The following is a 16,441-nucleotide window of genomic DNA, read 5'->3' on the forward strand; positions in this document are numbered from 1 at the left end:
TACTTGTGATCTGTGAGACACCCAGATGAAAACACACCAGGCTGCCTTACTGGTCCCACCAGATTTAGTGTATCTGAGCTGGTGTATGGTCTCCATGAGTTTTGCGATTGTGGACCCTCTGACCGATCTTCTCTGAGGACACTTTAAATCCTCTTGCAACTTCCGCAATGGGATGCTTATTGGGCCTATGGGAGTTTAAATACATGAATTAGAACTATCAAGATAAAAAGGTGATAAGACCATAGTCATATTCCATTGGCTGCTGACATCAGGTCAAGAGGGATATTGTATGCAATATTGGAGCGTGATACTTGATTCTATGAGCTGAAAGGCTCTGTCTATCATCTCCAATGATCAGGCCCACTTAGAGTCTCTTATTTCCAAGCCTACTTCCTCTGCAGTTATCAGGGTCTTCTCCAGGTCCCTGCCGCTGGATGGTGTTCTGAACTTTCCTCAAAGCAGGGAATGAAAAGACGTTTCAATAAGGGTAATGGAATATGTCAAACGGATGGAAGCACAATGTTTGTTGAGAGTCATTATGAAGGAGAGGTGTGATATTGCATTAAAATGATGGAAAATCCTTGTCATGTTGGAATCCACAAATACAATTTCTTAGTCAGTTGCCTGTCTCCAGAAAATTGACACTGCATACCTGACCTTCTATGATGTAGTATGTCACCACACTTGTAGGAAGAGCCAGAGACACCAACAGGCCCAGTCAAACAAATTAATGTTTTGGACTTATGAGGCAAATACCATTGTGTCTCTAAATGATGCTAGAAAAGTCAAGATTGGTAGCACTGAGGTGGAGGCAGTGGATAAACTGAGTACATTGCCTCAATGATAGACACCAAAGTTACATCCAAAAATAAGTTCCAGGTTAAATTATCTATGGCAAGAGGCTTGATGAGTGACTTAGAACAGTGTCTGGAAGTCCAAAAGCATCAGTATGCATCTGAAGAATTTCTGGTTGCACTCTATGGATTTGACAGTGACTATAAGGAAAGAAGATAACAGCATTTGAAATGTAGCTATGGCTGTGTGGAGGATACTCAGAATTAGCTGGATGAACAGAAAGACAAATGAGTGGGTTAGATCAAAAATAAAAGTTCAGGAATCAAAAAGTTAGAGAAAGATGGCCAAGTATGGATGCTGGAAATAAAGACCCACTAGCCTTGTCTTATCAAACACTGAAGGGGAAATTTAGGGTAAAAACAGAAACTGAAGAAGATAATTGGGTGGACAACCCTGAGACATGGATTGAGGGAGCCCAGAAAAATGCAGGAAGGAAATATGTCAATGCCCCACGAAGGCTGTGATGAAAAATATTGAAAAAAAGTCTGTATTGGATGGTCAGATGGGGATGTATGGAAGTGCATAGAGAGAATGGATGCACCTGCATGGTAAGTTAATGTGAGGGGTGATGTCTAAGAGTCGGCTTGGGAGGGCAGAATGAAGGGTATGTATGTGATGTATACATCAGGCTGTGGTTGAATGTGCCACTATATATTAACTTGCTGCCCTAATTAGTAATTTAAGCCACTTCTGGCACTGTGTCCATGAACATGGTACCATATTGCTGTTGCTAAGCTCCTCCAAAGTCTCCATCCACAACTTCCCTTATTTTCTCAGGCTGGTTGCTTCTTCCCACTGACAGTGTATTTCCCTGCAGGCCCTCGCACATTGCAGCAGCATATCTCGGGGAGCATCTATGAACTAAGCCTCAGCTTTGTCAATTAGAAGTTCAATAGTATAGTTTTTTTTCTGTTCCCTCCACCTCCATAATCCTTCAATTACCATCTTGACTACCGTTTAAAAAGTTCATCTGGAGTAGACATCTGCAGATCATCATTATGCCTGTTCGCTCTAATTTGAAACTCAGAAGTCAGATGCAAATGAAGTGGCTTAGTTAAACAAATCACTGACACAAGTGTTGCTGAAACTCCAGATTCCCCATGCTATACCTAGTTCTTCTACTTTTGGCAGATCAAGAAGTTAAAATTTCCTCAAATGTTTATTTTTCTGCCACTCCTTTATAGCTCATTAGAATTTTTCCTGTCTCTTGTGAAAGCTCTTACAATTTGCTTTTTTTAGATTTCTTGTAAGTTTACTCTGATTCCATTTTCTCCTTCCTTCTCTTCAGTTCTTTACCATCCTTTGCAGATATTTTAATCACGTCCTTCCCCATTCCCCCTCCCCTTGCCTGGCTTTCCCATTTTATCTATTGCTGTTTGAGTAAATTGTAAGCCTCTTTTAATCTAATATTCTGAAGGGACTGTATACTTGTTGAGAATTGTGATTTTAAAAATATTTGTCATTTGTGTATCTGCAGTTATAACTTAATTTCCCTGAGTCAGATTTTAAAATCTCATCTTTGTGACATGCGATTACAGACCACAGCAATGTGGTTGAGACTCAAATGCCTTCTGAAATAGAAGGCAGATAGGGATGAACAATAAATGTAGCCAGTGCTACTCATGCACTGTAAAGTGAACTTTTTAAAATCCCACCATGGTGTAACTGCACCCTGCCTGTCCCCACCCCCTAGGAGAAAAAAAATACTTTCACCTGCACTGAAACCCTCTGCCTAAAATCTTCATGCCTTTGACTCTGGGTTCCTATGACTCTTATCCTCTGTCACATCATTGGCAGCCACACTTATCTAATTTATTCATTGAACAATAGGAGGCATAATAGCTGTTCATACTCATGAAATTGTTTTATGGGATTTAAGTCTGCATTCCTTCATTTACTGCGAAGCCCTCAAGACAAGAACATCAAAATAGAGAATAATTGCACCAGTAATGAAATGATGCAAAGAAAATACTGCACACTCTGGGAGATCCTACTAATCAGTATTTGCTGCTGATTCTTATGCTTGGTTTGGGATCATGATTAAAAAAAAATGTCAAGCAGGAACAAACCTGCCATTCTTTCATTTTAATGAAGGCAGGAGAAAGGATGATTTCTCAAGTTAACTTCTAGGCTTGGGAGAAACTTTGTATTGAAGTTTGAGAATGGCTGAAAACATGATTCAAGTGCATTTACAGCACTATTTGTGGGCCAGGAGCAACAGTGTCTCCTGCAGACCCAACAAGCCATTCAGTGAAACATATACCCATCACTCTGACCACCACAATCCCTGCAATCTGGTCACCTCCCTCGACTGCAATTTGCTGACCAATACACCACCGCTACCCCACCTAGGTGTACTTTTTCTCTTTGATTGTAGCATCATGATGTGGATTCATTTCCGTGCCCTAAGAAGCTCCCTGTTAATCTTTGTGTGTGCAAGAAATCTTCAGAAAAAAATTTAAAGGAGTCCAGCAGTTAAAAACTACTGTATCCTGTTCAAGAAACTCATTCATCTGAGTCTCCTGGTCTCAGAATGATTCCCGTGCTTGGAATGTACCTCCTGGGCTTGTATCCAGACCTTTAAATATTGGGATCAAGTATCTTTGCATGTTTTCATTCCTGCCTTTCCAAGACTTGCCAGTGTGTCTCTAGAAATTGCTGCATTTTATGCCCATGTTTGATCAGCCTAGGGGACTAAAAAGATCTTTCCTTGCTCATTCCACTTGTTTCTCTACCTATAGTGGTATTATTTGCAGACATGCAGTCAGTTTCTGCACATACATTGTTGATACTAAGCTCTGCTCTTCCACCGCTGTTCTTGACCACCTCTGAGCAATATTTCCTCTGATTTTTGTTTGTTGTGTGTGACGAGCTTTGGTTGTACAGCGCAGCTCAGAGAATATTTCCTTTAATATGAAATTATGGATGAGTCAAAAAATTCTACCATGGAGCATTGGGAAAACTAAAGCCATTGATTTTATCCTTTGCTATTATTTTTTGTTCTTTGTCATTAAATTCACCCCTTCCTTGGGCACTTTTCTAAGAATATTGTAAGTCATCAAATACAATTTAAAAGACTTTCATAACAAAATATTGATTTCAGTTTCCAGCTTGACTAAGCTTAAATGTCTGCTAGCAAATAAGAATTTTGAGGAGGTACAAGATTTTTATGTCCATATTTATAGTGGAAAGTGATTGTGTAATTTTGCTGAGTTTTAATTGTAATCTCCCTTGCCTTCCCAGTGCTACTACCAGCAGGATGAGATAAATAATAAGTTCACACACTCAATTTCTATTATGAGCATATGAATTGGGAGCAGGAGTAGGCCACCCGATCATTCAAAAACATTCTGGTTGATCAGACTGTAACCTCAACCCCATATTCCTGTTCACATGTTAATCTTTCATGCCCTTGTTAATCAAGAATCTATCTACCTCTGCCTTAAAAATATTCAAAGACTCTGCTTCCACCACATTTAAGAAAGAGTTCCAAATACACTCAACTCAGAGAAATAATTTCTCCTCATCTCTGATTCAAATGAGTAACCGCTTATTTTTGAACAGTGGGCCTAGTCTAGATTCTCCCACAAGAGGAAACATCCTTTCCACATGCACCCTATCCAATCCCTTTGGGATCTTCTACATTTCAATCAAGTTGCTTCTAGTTCTTCTAAACTTCAGTGGATGCAAGTCTAACCTGTCCAACCTTTCCTCATAAGGCAAGCTGTCCATTCCAAGTATTAATCTAGTAAACTTTCCCTGAACTGTTTCCAATGTATTTAAATTCTTCCTTAAATAAGAAGACCAATACTATACCAATATACGAATATTGTATAGGAATTTATAATAACTGGTAACATGAATGAACAAGAACCAAATATATTTTAGTTATCATTTTAAATTAATCTACATGATCTGGAATCTTATTCCCCCATCATCTAACCCCACTTTAGCCGAAGATTGTACATGGTTCTTGCTTGCTACATGCAACACAATAGGTGATCCAATGTATGGCAGATATAAATATTGTTTTTATCTTTCATAGCACCAGTAACTGTACGATGTCTGCAGGACTTGGCAAGAATTTACATTCGCCGCAATCTTAGAAAATTGATAAACCAAGAGATTCAGGCCAAAGGCATTCCTCAGAAGGTTGCACCAAAACGGAAACGCAAGAAAATTCGCCGGCGTAAAATTGACACCTATGTATTTGTGGGCAATCAATTGATACCTCAGCCATTTGACAGTGATGAGGATGATAAAATGGAAGAAAATAGAGAAGAAGAAGAAAAAGAAATGAATGAAGACCTCAAACAGGAAGAGGCTTCTCCAAATTTGCTTCGTGAAAGAATTCTGAGTCTGCCACTACCAGAATCTTTGAAAGCATACCTAACCTTCTATCGACAAAAATAGCACTGAACAAAAAAAATCTTAAAGGTATCTATGTTAACTGATGTCTCTTAATCCTCAAATGTAGCATTTTCTAGAGTAATCACTCCAAAAAAGACATTTGCTTGAATATAAAGAAAGCAGGTTTCAAATATTAAAAGTATGATTAAATTGGTTTGACTTGATTACCTGTACCAGTGAAGGAAATCATTATGTTCAGATGCTGAGTTCACATTTGAAGATTTAATCAGAATACTTCAGGTTATACACAATCTTGAGATTTCTGATGTTATGATAAGAACACTTTGAGGCAATCGTCACATTTTCTATGAGAAGATGAAAAGTAGGTTATTTTTAAAGTTGCATAAAAGTTTTAAACATTTAAGTGGTGAGTACCATTTAATATAACTTGATTAATCAGATTTGCTAGTGCAATTAGCAATTTTTACTTTATTACCACTTCCCTTCATAAGTCATGCATGCGCAGTCATACAATAAATAACAGACATAAAGCAATGTATTTGTTTAACTCTGAGAACTGTATTAACCTTAGAAAATATTTTCTATGACAATGCAAAAAAACATATGGCCTCTTGGAGCAATTCAGTACAAAAGTGAATTTAGCTATACCAGCAGTCATTGGTAATTGTACAACTACTTAATTATGTGTTTACAGCCATAAATATCTGGTAGGTCCTTCAATTGGGCATTGACAAATAATGATTTGATCTTCATGAGGATGAATACTATTTAGACTCAAAATATCATATAATGTCCTTATACAGCAGATGCACTTTAGAATTGAGGAAAATTTAAGTTTGCCAAGACTTTTAAACATTTTTGACAAAAACTTGCTTTGTGACATTATTTTTGAACTTCATTTCAAGTGTTCAAACAATGAAAATGCTGTTACCTTTTTCACTTTGAAATTACTTTGGGATAATAAATACCCTTTTACAATACTCTGGGACTTTAGGGATAATGTAGCAAATTTGCAAAAAAGTGAGGCAATATACCACAGCCACTGATTTGCTTACTGTAGTACTTTGCTCATTTGCACCTCTCCTGAATCATTAGTTTGCAAACAGCTCAGGGAGAGGACACTGAGGGATCTTTTCTTGATAACTTGTACAGTAGGTTGTACTGGTGTACCAAGATGATTAATCCATGGTGGATTGTGAACTTGGTGTTGCTACTTGGAGTGATATTCAGGTAAATATTAGACTTTTTGTACAGACATTGAAAAATCTTTTTTTCTGCACTGTTTGTCATTTGATCTATTATATACAGTGATTTAAAAAATAGATGTATTTTCATAGATATGTAATTTTCTGCAACTTTGATCAAGAAATATAAAGTCATCTTTAGAAGTGTTGCTTTTTGGTGTCAAATATGGTTTGCTTCTTTTCATAGAATTACTAATTGCAAACACTAGCAGTTCTATGAAAACTCAATTTAAATGAATATGTTTGCTTCTGTATACATTTATTTGGGGAAATATTTTGCAATAAAATGATATTCTTTGTCATACCTGTGCAGCAAAACGTTTATAAGTCTGCTGTTTGATTGCTTGGATTTAAATAAGTGCACCTTTATTTCAAAAACAATGTATCTACAATTTGGCATCAACAAAATGAGTTTGGTCTGCCTTTAATGAGCTGCCCCATTTTCTAAAAAGCAATATTTACAAAGCAGCTATTAAGGCAATAACTAATGGACTTTTTCCATAGCATTGTCTCAATGTATATTTAGCTAGTAACCAGTACTAAAGCATATGTCAGCTTTCTCATCAGTTTTGGAATGAGGTAAAGTGTTCCACTGAGTAAAATCAGACTGGAGCTGAAATTGCTCTCTCACTCTGCTGTATAAATAATGGTAAAGCAAGCATCTATATATCTGTGGTTAACACATCTGACCCCATTAGAAGTATGTGTCATCTGAGTTGGGCTGCCTGATTTTAATAGCAGAGTGTCTGTGCTAACAAGGATGTGTTATACACAGTCTTTAGATGTTAGAGAGGGGATGGGATTGGAGTGAAGCAAGCTGCAGTGCTGAATTCTAGAGCCACAGAGACCATGATTCAGGTCTAAAGACATGGACCCCACATACACCCTTTATGATCTTAATGTGGGCAACACTAACAGCAGGGTCACATGCTTTATATTACCCATTCATGAGTCCTGAGCAGGAATTTGCTTTGGCTGCTCTTCCATTTGGAATGGGCTATTTCCAAATAATGTCCAAATTGTGGACGTTAAGAAGGAGGATGTGTTGGAACTTTTAAATTCTGTCAAGATAGATAAGTCACCGGGACCGGATGGGATGTACCTCAGGTTACTGTGGGAGGTGAGGGAAGAGATTGCAGAGCCTCTGGCGACGATCTTTGCGTTGTCCATGGAGATGGGAGAGGTTCCAGAGGATTGCAGATGTGGTTCCTATTTTCAAGAAAGGGAATAGGGATAGCCCAGGAAATTACTGACCAGTGAGTCTGACCTCAGTGGTTGGTATGTTGATGGAGAGGATACTGAGGGTCAGGATTTATGAACACTTAGAGAAGTTTAGTATGATCAGAAGTAGCACGGCTTTGTCAAGGGCAGGTCATGCCTTACAAGCCTAGTTGAGTTCTTTGAAAATGTATCTAAACGCATTGATGAAGGAAAAGCGGTGGATGTGTTTTACATGGACTTCAGCAAGGTGTTTGATAAGGTCCCCCATGCAATACTTCTTGAAAAAGTGAGAGGGCATGGGATCCAGGGGGCTGTGGCCTTGTGGATCCAGAACTGGCTTGCCTGCAGAAGGCTGAGAGTGGTTGTGGATGGGTCTTTTTCTGCATGGAGGTCAGTCACCAGTGGAGTGCCCCAGGGATCTGTTCTGGGACCCTTGATGTTTGTAATTTTCATAAATGACCTGGATGAGGAAGTGGAGGGATGGGTTGGTAAGTTTGCCGACGACACAAAGGTTGGTGGTGTTGTGGATGGTCTGGAGGGATGTCAGAAGTTGCAGCGAGACATAGGGTGCAAGACTGGGTGGAGAAGTGGCAGATGGACTTCAATGCGGATAAATGTGTAGTGTCCATTTTGGCAGGTCCAATGGGATGAAGGAGTACAATATCAATGGTAGACTCTTAGCAGTGTAGAGGAGTAGAAGGACCTTGGGATCCGGGTCCACAGGACTCTTAAATTGGCCTCGCAGGTGGAGGATGTGGGCAAGAAGGCATATGGTGTACTTGCCTTCATTAATCGAGGGATTGAGTTTAGGAGTCGGGAGATAATGCTGCAACTTTATACGACCCTTGTCAGACCCCACTTGGAGTACTGTGCGCAGTTCTGGTCACCTCACTACAAGAAGGATGTGGAAGCTATTGAGAGGGTGCAGAGGAGATTTACAAGGATGTTGCTTGGATTGGGTGGCATGCCTTAGGTTGAGGGAGCTAGGTCTTCTCTCCCTGGAGAGACAAAGGTTGAAAGGCGACCTGAGAGTTTTATAAGGCGTTGAGAGGTATAGATAGGGTGGATTCTCGGAGGCTATTTCCCAGAGCTGAAATGGTTGCTATGAGAGGACACAGGTTTAAGGTGCTGGGGAGCAGGTACAAAGGAGATGTCGAGGGTAAGTTTCTCACTCGGTGGTGAGTGAGTGGAATCGGCTGCCGTCAGTGGTGGTAGAGATGAACTGGTTGGGGCCTTTTAAGAGACTTCTGGATGAGTACATGGGATTGAGAGTTATAGATAGGCCTGGTAGGTAGGGATATGATCGGTGCAACTTGTGGGCCGAAGGGCCTGTTTGTGCTGTAGTGTTCTGTGTTCTATTTCTGCATACACAATTTTTTTCATCCCTGCCAGGTCACTCTGCCTCATCTCTTTGCCTTGACCTATAATTGTGTCACTGCTCTGAGGAAATTGGGACCAATTTATAGCATTCATATGCAACACCTGTGTTATTGAAGTAAACAAACTATTTGATCCGGGATATATATGGAAGTGACATTTAAGATTTTGGCAATTAGAAGAGGCAGGGAATTGAGTATTTAAAGAAATATGGAAAGCAATTTACACTTTATTTTTCCTAATATCAATATAGAGAGACATTGTGTATATTAGATTTCTGGAAGGAAGGTGGGAGTGATTGGCCTTTGAAATCAAGGTAACATTTGATTGTGTGGCATCGAGGAGCTTCAATAAAACTGAAGTTAATGGGGATAAGAGGGAAAAGCCTCCACTGGATAGGATCAGAACGAAAGCAAAGAAAGATATTTGTGATTATGGAGGACAAATCATCATAGTTCCAGTGTGTTGTAGGAGTTCCTCGTGGAACCATCTTCAGATTTTTCATAAATGCCTTCCCATTGTAGATCAGGTTCTCTGTTAGTCACAGTTCCTCAGATTAAATAATGTTTCCCATGCCTATATGCAGCAAAATCTGAACATCATCCAAGTTTGGTTTAAAAGGAAAAAAATATTTGTGCTGCAAAAGAGCCAATGACCATCTCCAACAAGAAGTCGTCTAACCATCTCCCCGTGGTATTCAATGACCTCACTATTGTTGAAGCCCCCATCATCAAGTCTCTAAGGGTCATCATTGACTAGAAACTTAACTGGACTAGCCATATGCACTACTGTATCTACAAATACAAGTCAAAGGCTGGGAATTCTTGTGATGAGTAATTCACCACTGGATTTCCCAAAGCCTGTCCACATTGTGGTTACAAAAGCTGGACAGATATTCAGTGTTCTGTGCTGAGCAACTTCTCACCACCTATGGGGACAACTCAGGAATGTGTTAGAGTACATCTCACTTGCCTGGATGACTGCATTCCCCAATAACACTCCAGAAGATTTACATCAGCTAGAACAAAACAATTTGCTTGATTTGTACTCTGTCCTCCTCCATTTGTGCAAAATGGCTGCTTTATGGAATGTAAGAACTAGGAGCAGAAGTAGGCCATCTGGCCTCTCGAGCCTGCTCCGCCAGTCAGTAAGATCATGGCTGATCTTTTCATGGACTCAGCTCCACTTACCCACCAGCTCACCATAACCCTTAATTCCTATACAGTTCAAAAATTTATCTATTCTTGCCTTAAAATATTCAGTGAGGGAGCCTCAATTGCTTCACAGGGCAAGGAATTACACAGATTCACGACCCTTTGTGTGAAGAAGTCCCTCCTCAACTCAGTCCCAAATCTGCTTCCTTATTTTGCCCCCTAGTTTCACCCGCCAGTGGAAACAACTTTGCTGCTTCAATCTTAGCTATTCCCTTCATAATCTAATATGTTTCTATAAGATCTCCCCTCATTCTTTTGAATTCCAATGACTATAGCCCCAGTCTACTGTCTCTTCTCATAAGCCAACCCTCTCAACTTCAGAATCAACCTAGTGAATCTCCTCTGCACGTCCTCCAATGTCAGTATATCCTTTCTCAAGTAAGGAGACCAAAACTGTACACAGTATTCCAGATGCGGCCTCACCAGCACCTTATACAGCTGCAACATAACCTTGCTGTTTTTAAACTCCATCCCTCTAGCAATGAAGGACAAAATTTTGTCTGCTTTCTTAATTTTTACCACTTAAATAATAGTCCATTTTGCTGTCATTTCTACAAAAATAGATGACCTCTCATTTACCAACATTGTTCTCCATCTGCCAGACCCTTGCCCACTTATTTAGACTATCTGTATCCCTTTGCAGACTTTCAGCGTCCTCTACGCACTTGGCTCTACCATTCATCTTAACGTCATCTGCAAATTTTGACACACTACACTTGGTCCCCAACTCCAAATCGTCTCTGTAAATTGTAAACAATTACGGTCCCAACTCTGATCCCTGAGACACACCACTAGTCACTGATCACCAACCAGAAAAACACCCATTTACCCCCACTCTTTGCTTTCTGTTAGTTAACTAATCCTCTATCCATGCCAGTACATTACCCATAACACTGAGCACCTTTATCTTATGCAGCAGTCTTTGGTGCGGCACCTTGTCAAATGCCTTCTGAAAATCCAGATATACCACATCCACATGTTCCCCATTGTCCACTGCGCATGTAATGTTCTCAAAGAATTCCACCAAATTAGTCAAACATGGCCTGCCCTTCATGAACCCATGCTGCATCTTACCAATGGGACAATTTAAAAGCAGATGTCTCGTTATTTCTTCCTTGATGATAGATGCAAGCATTTTCCCTACTACAGAAGTTAAGCTAACCGGCCTATAGTTACCTGCCTTATGTCTACCTCTTTTAAACAATGGCATTACATTTGCTGCATTCCAATCAGAGGGAATCACCCCAGAGTCCAGCGAATTTTGGTAAGCTACCACTAGTGCATTTGCTATTTCCCCACCATCTCTTTTAGTATTCTGGGATGTATTCCATCACGCCAGGAGATTTGTCTATCTTTACCCCCCATCAGCTTGCTCAACACTACCTCTTTCATGATAGTGGTAGTTTTTAGGTCCTCACCTGCCATAGCCTTCCTGGTCATCAATTTTTGGCATGTTATTTGTATCTTCCAGAGCGAAGACTGACACAAAATATCTGTTTGATGCCTCAGCTATTTTCTCATTTCCAGTTAATGCATCCCCCTTTATCTGAAGGCCCAAAGTTTATTTTCACCATTCCTTTTCGTTTTATGTATTTGTAGAAAATTTTATCATCCGTTTTTATATTCTAAGCTAGACTACTCTCATAATCCATCTTACTTTTCTTTATAGCTTTTCTCGTGGCTTTCTGTTGACCTTTAACGATTTCCCAATCCTCTAGTTTCCCACTAATCTTTGCTACTTTGTATGCCTTTTCTTTCAATTTGATGCTCTCTTTTATTTCTTTGGATATTCATGGTCGATTATCTCTTTTTCTACAGTCCTTCCTTATCACTGGTATATACTTTTGCTAAGCCCTATGAAAGATTGCTTTGAAATTCCTCCACTGTTCCTCAATTGTTTCACCATAATGTTTTTACTTCCAGTCTACCTTAGCCTCCCTCATCACTTTGTAATCTCTTTTGATTCACAAGACACTGGTTTGGATTTTACCTTCTCGCGTGCCATCTGTATGTTAAATTCAATGTGATCGCTTCTTATGAGAGGATCCCTAAGTGTAAGATCATTAATTTTTCCTGTCTCATTACACAGGATCAGATCTAGGATAGCTTGCTCCCTCATAGGTTCCATTACATACTGTTCAAGGAAGCTATAGCGGATACGTTCTATGAACTCCTTTTTGAAGCTGCCTTGACCAACCTGGTTCGAACAATTGATATGTAGATTAAAATCCCCCATGATAATTGCTGTACCATTATTATATGCATCAGTTATTTCTTTGTTTATTTCTTGCCCCACCATGATATTATTTGGTAGCCTATAGCCTACGCTTATCAATGACATTTTCTCCTTACTATTTCTAATTTCCACTCAAATGGATTCAACCTCTTTTTCCAAACCTATTTCATCTCTCATTACCGCCCTGATGTCATCTTTAAATATCAGAGCTACACCACCTCTCTTACCTTCATGTTGTCCCTCTAAACATGACACCCCTGTGTATTTAACTCCCAGTCGTGACCATCCTGCAACCATGTCTCTGTATTGGCCACCAAATCATACTCATTCACAAGGATTTGTGCCGTCAATTATACAGGCATTCAGATAAAGTGTCCTTATGCTTTTGTACCTTCCTTTTTAATCCTCACACTTCCATTAATAACAACTCCTGAGTTCTCCTTCCTTTTACTTTTCCTGATTTTTGATGTAGTTGGAACCTTTTCCCCACATTTTGTCCTTGCTCCCTCCTTCTCGGACTCCTTACATAGGTTCCCATCCCCTGGCATATTAGTTTAAGCCCTCCCCAACTGCTCTAGCAAACACTCCCCCTGGGACATCAGTCCCAGGCCTGCCAGGTGTAACCTGTCCAATTTGTACAGCTCCCACCTCCCCCAGAACCGGTCCTAATGCCCCAGGAATCTGAAACCCCCTCCCTGACGCCATCTGTTCAGCCACATATTTATCCGATATACTCTGTCATTTTTACTCTGGCTAGCATGTAGCACTGGTAGTAATCCTGAGATCACTACCTTTGAGGTCTGATTTCTTAACTTTCTTCCTAGCTCCCTATAGTCCACTTTTAGGTTAAAAAAAAAGGGATGAAGTTCTATGTCATTTGTACCAACGTGTACTATGACCACTGTCCCCTTTAGAATGTCCTGCAGTCGCTCTGAGACAGCTGCTGGAGATTAGCGACTTGGGGATTTTCACAATAACTTCATTGCAGTGTTAATGTAAGCCTACTTGTGACACTAATAATTAATAAATAAATACTGGACATGCAATGCATCCAGCCAGGAACTTGATTTCCCAAATCTACGCTCTAAATTGGCTGTCATAATGGACTGAATTTTCAGTTTCATCCCTTTCAATGGGGTTATTTTAGCGTAGCCTTATTTGATGATCACACAAAGTGGTGTCTCTGGAAGAGAGAATATCTCTACTTAAAGAACTCATGTAACTGAAGCTAGATTCTTGTAAGCCAATGCCTTTTATCCCCCTTTGTATTTCTATGACTGTATGACATCCTTGAACCTTGCATCACGAAGGCAACATACCATCCTGGACTCTCGTTTGTGGCCACAGAAACACTTGTCTATTCCCCTTACAATTGAGTTCCCCTATAACTATTGCACTGCTACACTTTTTACTCCTTCCCTCTGCAGCAGAACGAGCCACCGTGCACTGAGTTTGGCTGCTGCTGCTTTCCCCAGAGAGGTCATTCCCCCTCAACAGTATCCAAAGCCATATATCATTTTGCAGGGGAATGGCCACAGGATATTCTTGCACTACCTATCTACCTCTTGCTCTGTCTGGTGGTCACCCATTCCCTTCCTGCCTGTGGAGTCTGCCTGCAATGTGACCACCTCTCTATATGTGCTATTCACTCGCGGATGCTCCAGTGTCTCCAGCTGCTGCTCCAGCTCTGAAATTTGAGCTCCTAGGAGCTGTAGCTGGAGACACTTCCTGCACACATGCTGATTCGGGACTGGAACTGTCCCCATCTTGCCACATGGAGCAAGAGGAGCCTACCATGGCTTGGAGCTCTCCTATCATGTCTTACACCTTTGAATTAAGCTTTTGAAAGATGTTTTGTTTCAGATCATATCTAATTTTCTAGGGCCCTTCTTTCCTGCTCCTTGTTACTACTGAATATAACCTTTTCAAACCATAAACCACAGAAATTACACCGAAACACTATTGTAGTGTACAGCAACTACAATGCCAAGAGCAAAAAGAAAAAATAACACTTATTGACAATCTGCACTCTCTCTTGTAGCCTCTGCTGCCTGTTTCACCTAACTCTCTGTAATTACCCAACTCCAAAAGCACTCCTACAGTCTGGCAGCACCCGCCGTGCAGTCTACAATATGCACTGTGGATCTTGCCAAGGCTTCCTCAAGAATACCTTAAAAAGCAATAACATCTGCCACCAAAAGGAACAAAGGCAACTGGCATATAGGAACTAAGCACCGGTATGTTTCCCTTCAGTTATGCATCTTCCTGACTTGGAAAATATAATACTATACCTTCATTGTCCTTGTTTCAATCCTGGAACTCCCTATGTGACAGCACTGTGGGTGTATCTTTACTATGCTCACTTGTGTAGTTTAAGAAGTCTCATCACCACCACTCTTCTAAAGGGCAATTACAAATAGCCAATAAATGCTAGTGTTGCCAGCAACGCTTGTTCCACAAACAAAACTAGTAAGATTCTCTCAAAATCAGATCAGCTAGTTTTGGAATACATTTCAAATAATGACATGATGAAAGCCAGTAACTTCATTTTTTGGGGAAGGTGCAGCTAATACACAAATGATTTTCAGAAAGCAGATCAAGCTTTTCCTTTTATTTAAAGATTTTGGAAACATATATTGGTTTGGACGCTCATTTATAGTTGAGATAATATAGCATAAACTGCTACATTATTACTAAAGTAGCCAGCTAAGCAGGCATTCCCTGGATGTAAGTCCGAAGATTGTTGATGTGTGCATTCACTACAAAGGAAAAACTGTACTTTGAATATTTATAAACTGCTAGCAAAAGAAATGATGGTTCATTTTCTGAATTTTAAGAAGTTGGTATAATCTGAGGATGAATCAAGATTCCTAAAATATTAATATCTAAATTTAACCCAGACAAATTTGAACTCTGGATTTGCTCAAGTATTGGGAATTGTATACAGTTATATTGAGTTTGGTGAATTTCAATTGTGATAGCACTTGCAAGCTTGCTTCAGGACTGCAGATATTGAATTAAAAAAGTAACAAAGTGAAAATGTCTGATGACATTTGAAATGACTGTTGAAATAACTTGCATTATTAACTCTGCTGTGAAAATCCCCCAGTCGCCACATCCCGTCATCTGTTCGGGTATACTAAGGGAGAATTTAGTATGGCCAATGTACTTAACCAGCTCATTTTTTGGACTGTGGGAGGAAACCCACACAAACATGGGGAGAATGTGAGACTCTGCACAGTGACCCAAGGTGGGAATCGAACCTGACTCCTAGGTGCTGTGAGGCAGCAGTGCTAACCACTGTGCCACCCTAATTGAAGAATTAATGTATTTGGCTTGTCACAATTATAAGGAATATATATTGATAATTATGTGAAGCTGACATGAAATTGTGGCCCAACCATGACTTAATAGAATCATTGAATTCTACAGTGCAGGATGAAGCCATTTGGCCCATTGAGTCTGCACTGACCGCAATCCCAGCCTAGTAGTGAAAGAGGACTGACTGGGCCTCTGTGCGAGAAGAAGTGGAATGATCTCAAGCCATCCTGGTGGGGGAATGAAGGTGTTGAGATGTTGCACATATATACTGAAAAATAATGGATGGGGCCAGAAACTATTAAAGTGATGGAGAGTCACCAATCTAAATGGGAAGAGACCAGCCAAGGGGAAAAAATTAAAGTCACAAGAGGAAGAATTCAGCTCAGTGGGGCAGTAACAGGATCGTACAATGGGTCTACCAGGACAATCCTGTTTGTGGATTTTGGGAAGAAGATTAACTTACAAGGATGTTGCCAGGGCTTGAACATTGCAACTATGACGAGAGATTGGATAGGCTAGAGTTGTTTTCATGAGAATAAAGAGGCTAAAGGATGGCCTTTTTTTCCATTTTTTAAAATTTTTTTTTGAGGTGTACAAAATTA

The 16,441-nt window shown here is 40.0% G+C and overlaps 1 protein-coding gene across 4 annotated transcripts in view; it reads left to right on the forward strand.

Annotated features, from left to right (window-relative positions):
* The window catches only part of pcmtd1 (protein-L-isoaspartate (D-aspartate) O-methyltransferase domain containing 1), an 81,150-nt gene extending 74,362 nt beyond the window's left edge, over positions 1-6,788 (forward strand). For all 4 annotated transcript variants that reach the window (XM_080194237.1, XM_080194235.1, XM_080194234.1 and 1 more), the window contains one exon: positions 4,901-6,788. In XM_080194237.1, the coding sequence (XP_080050363.1) occupies positions 4,901-5,268 (368 nt within the window). In that variant the 3' untranslated portion in view covers positions 5,269-6,788. The remainder of the gene's footprint in view (positions 1-4,900) is intronic.
* The last annotated feature ends 9,653 nt before the right edge of the window (positions 6,789-16,441 follow it).

The sequence above is a fragment of the Carcharhinus amblyrhynchos genome, chromosome 8 (assembly GCF_965287045.1).
Source record: "Carcharhinus amblyrhynchos chromosome 8, sCarAmb.v2.hapA, whole genome shotgun sequence".
Taxonomy (NCBI): domain Eukaryota; kingdom Metazoa; phylum Chordata; class Chondrichthyes; order Carcharhiniformes; family Carcharhinidae; genus Carcharhinus; species Carcharhinus amblyrhynchos.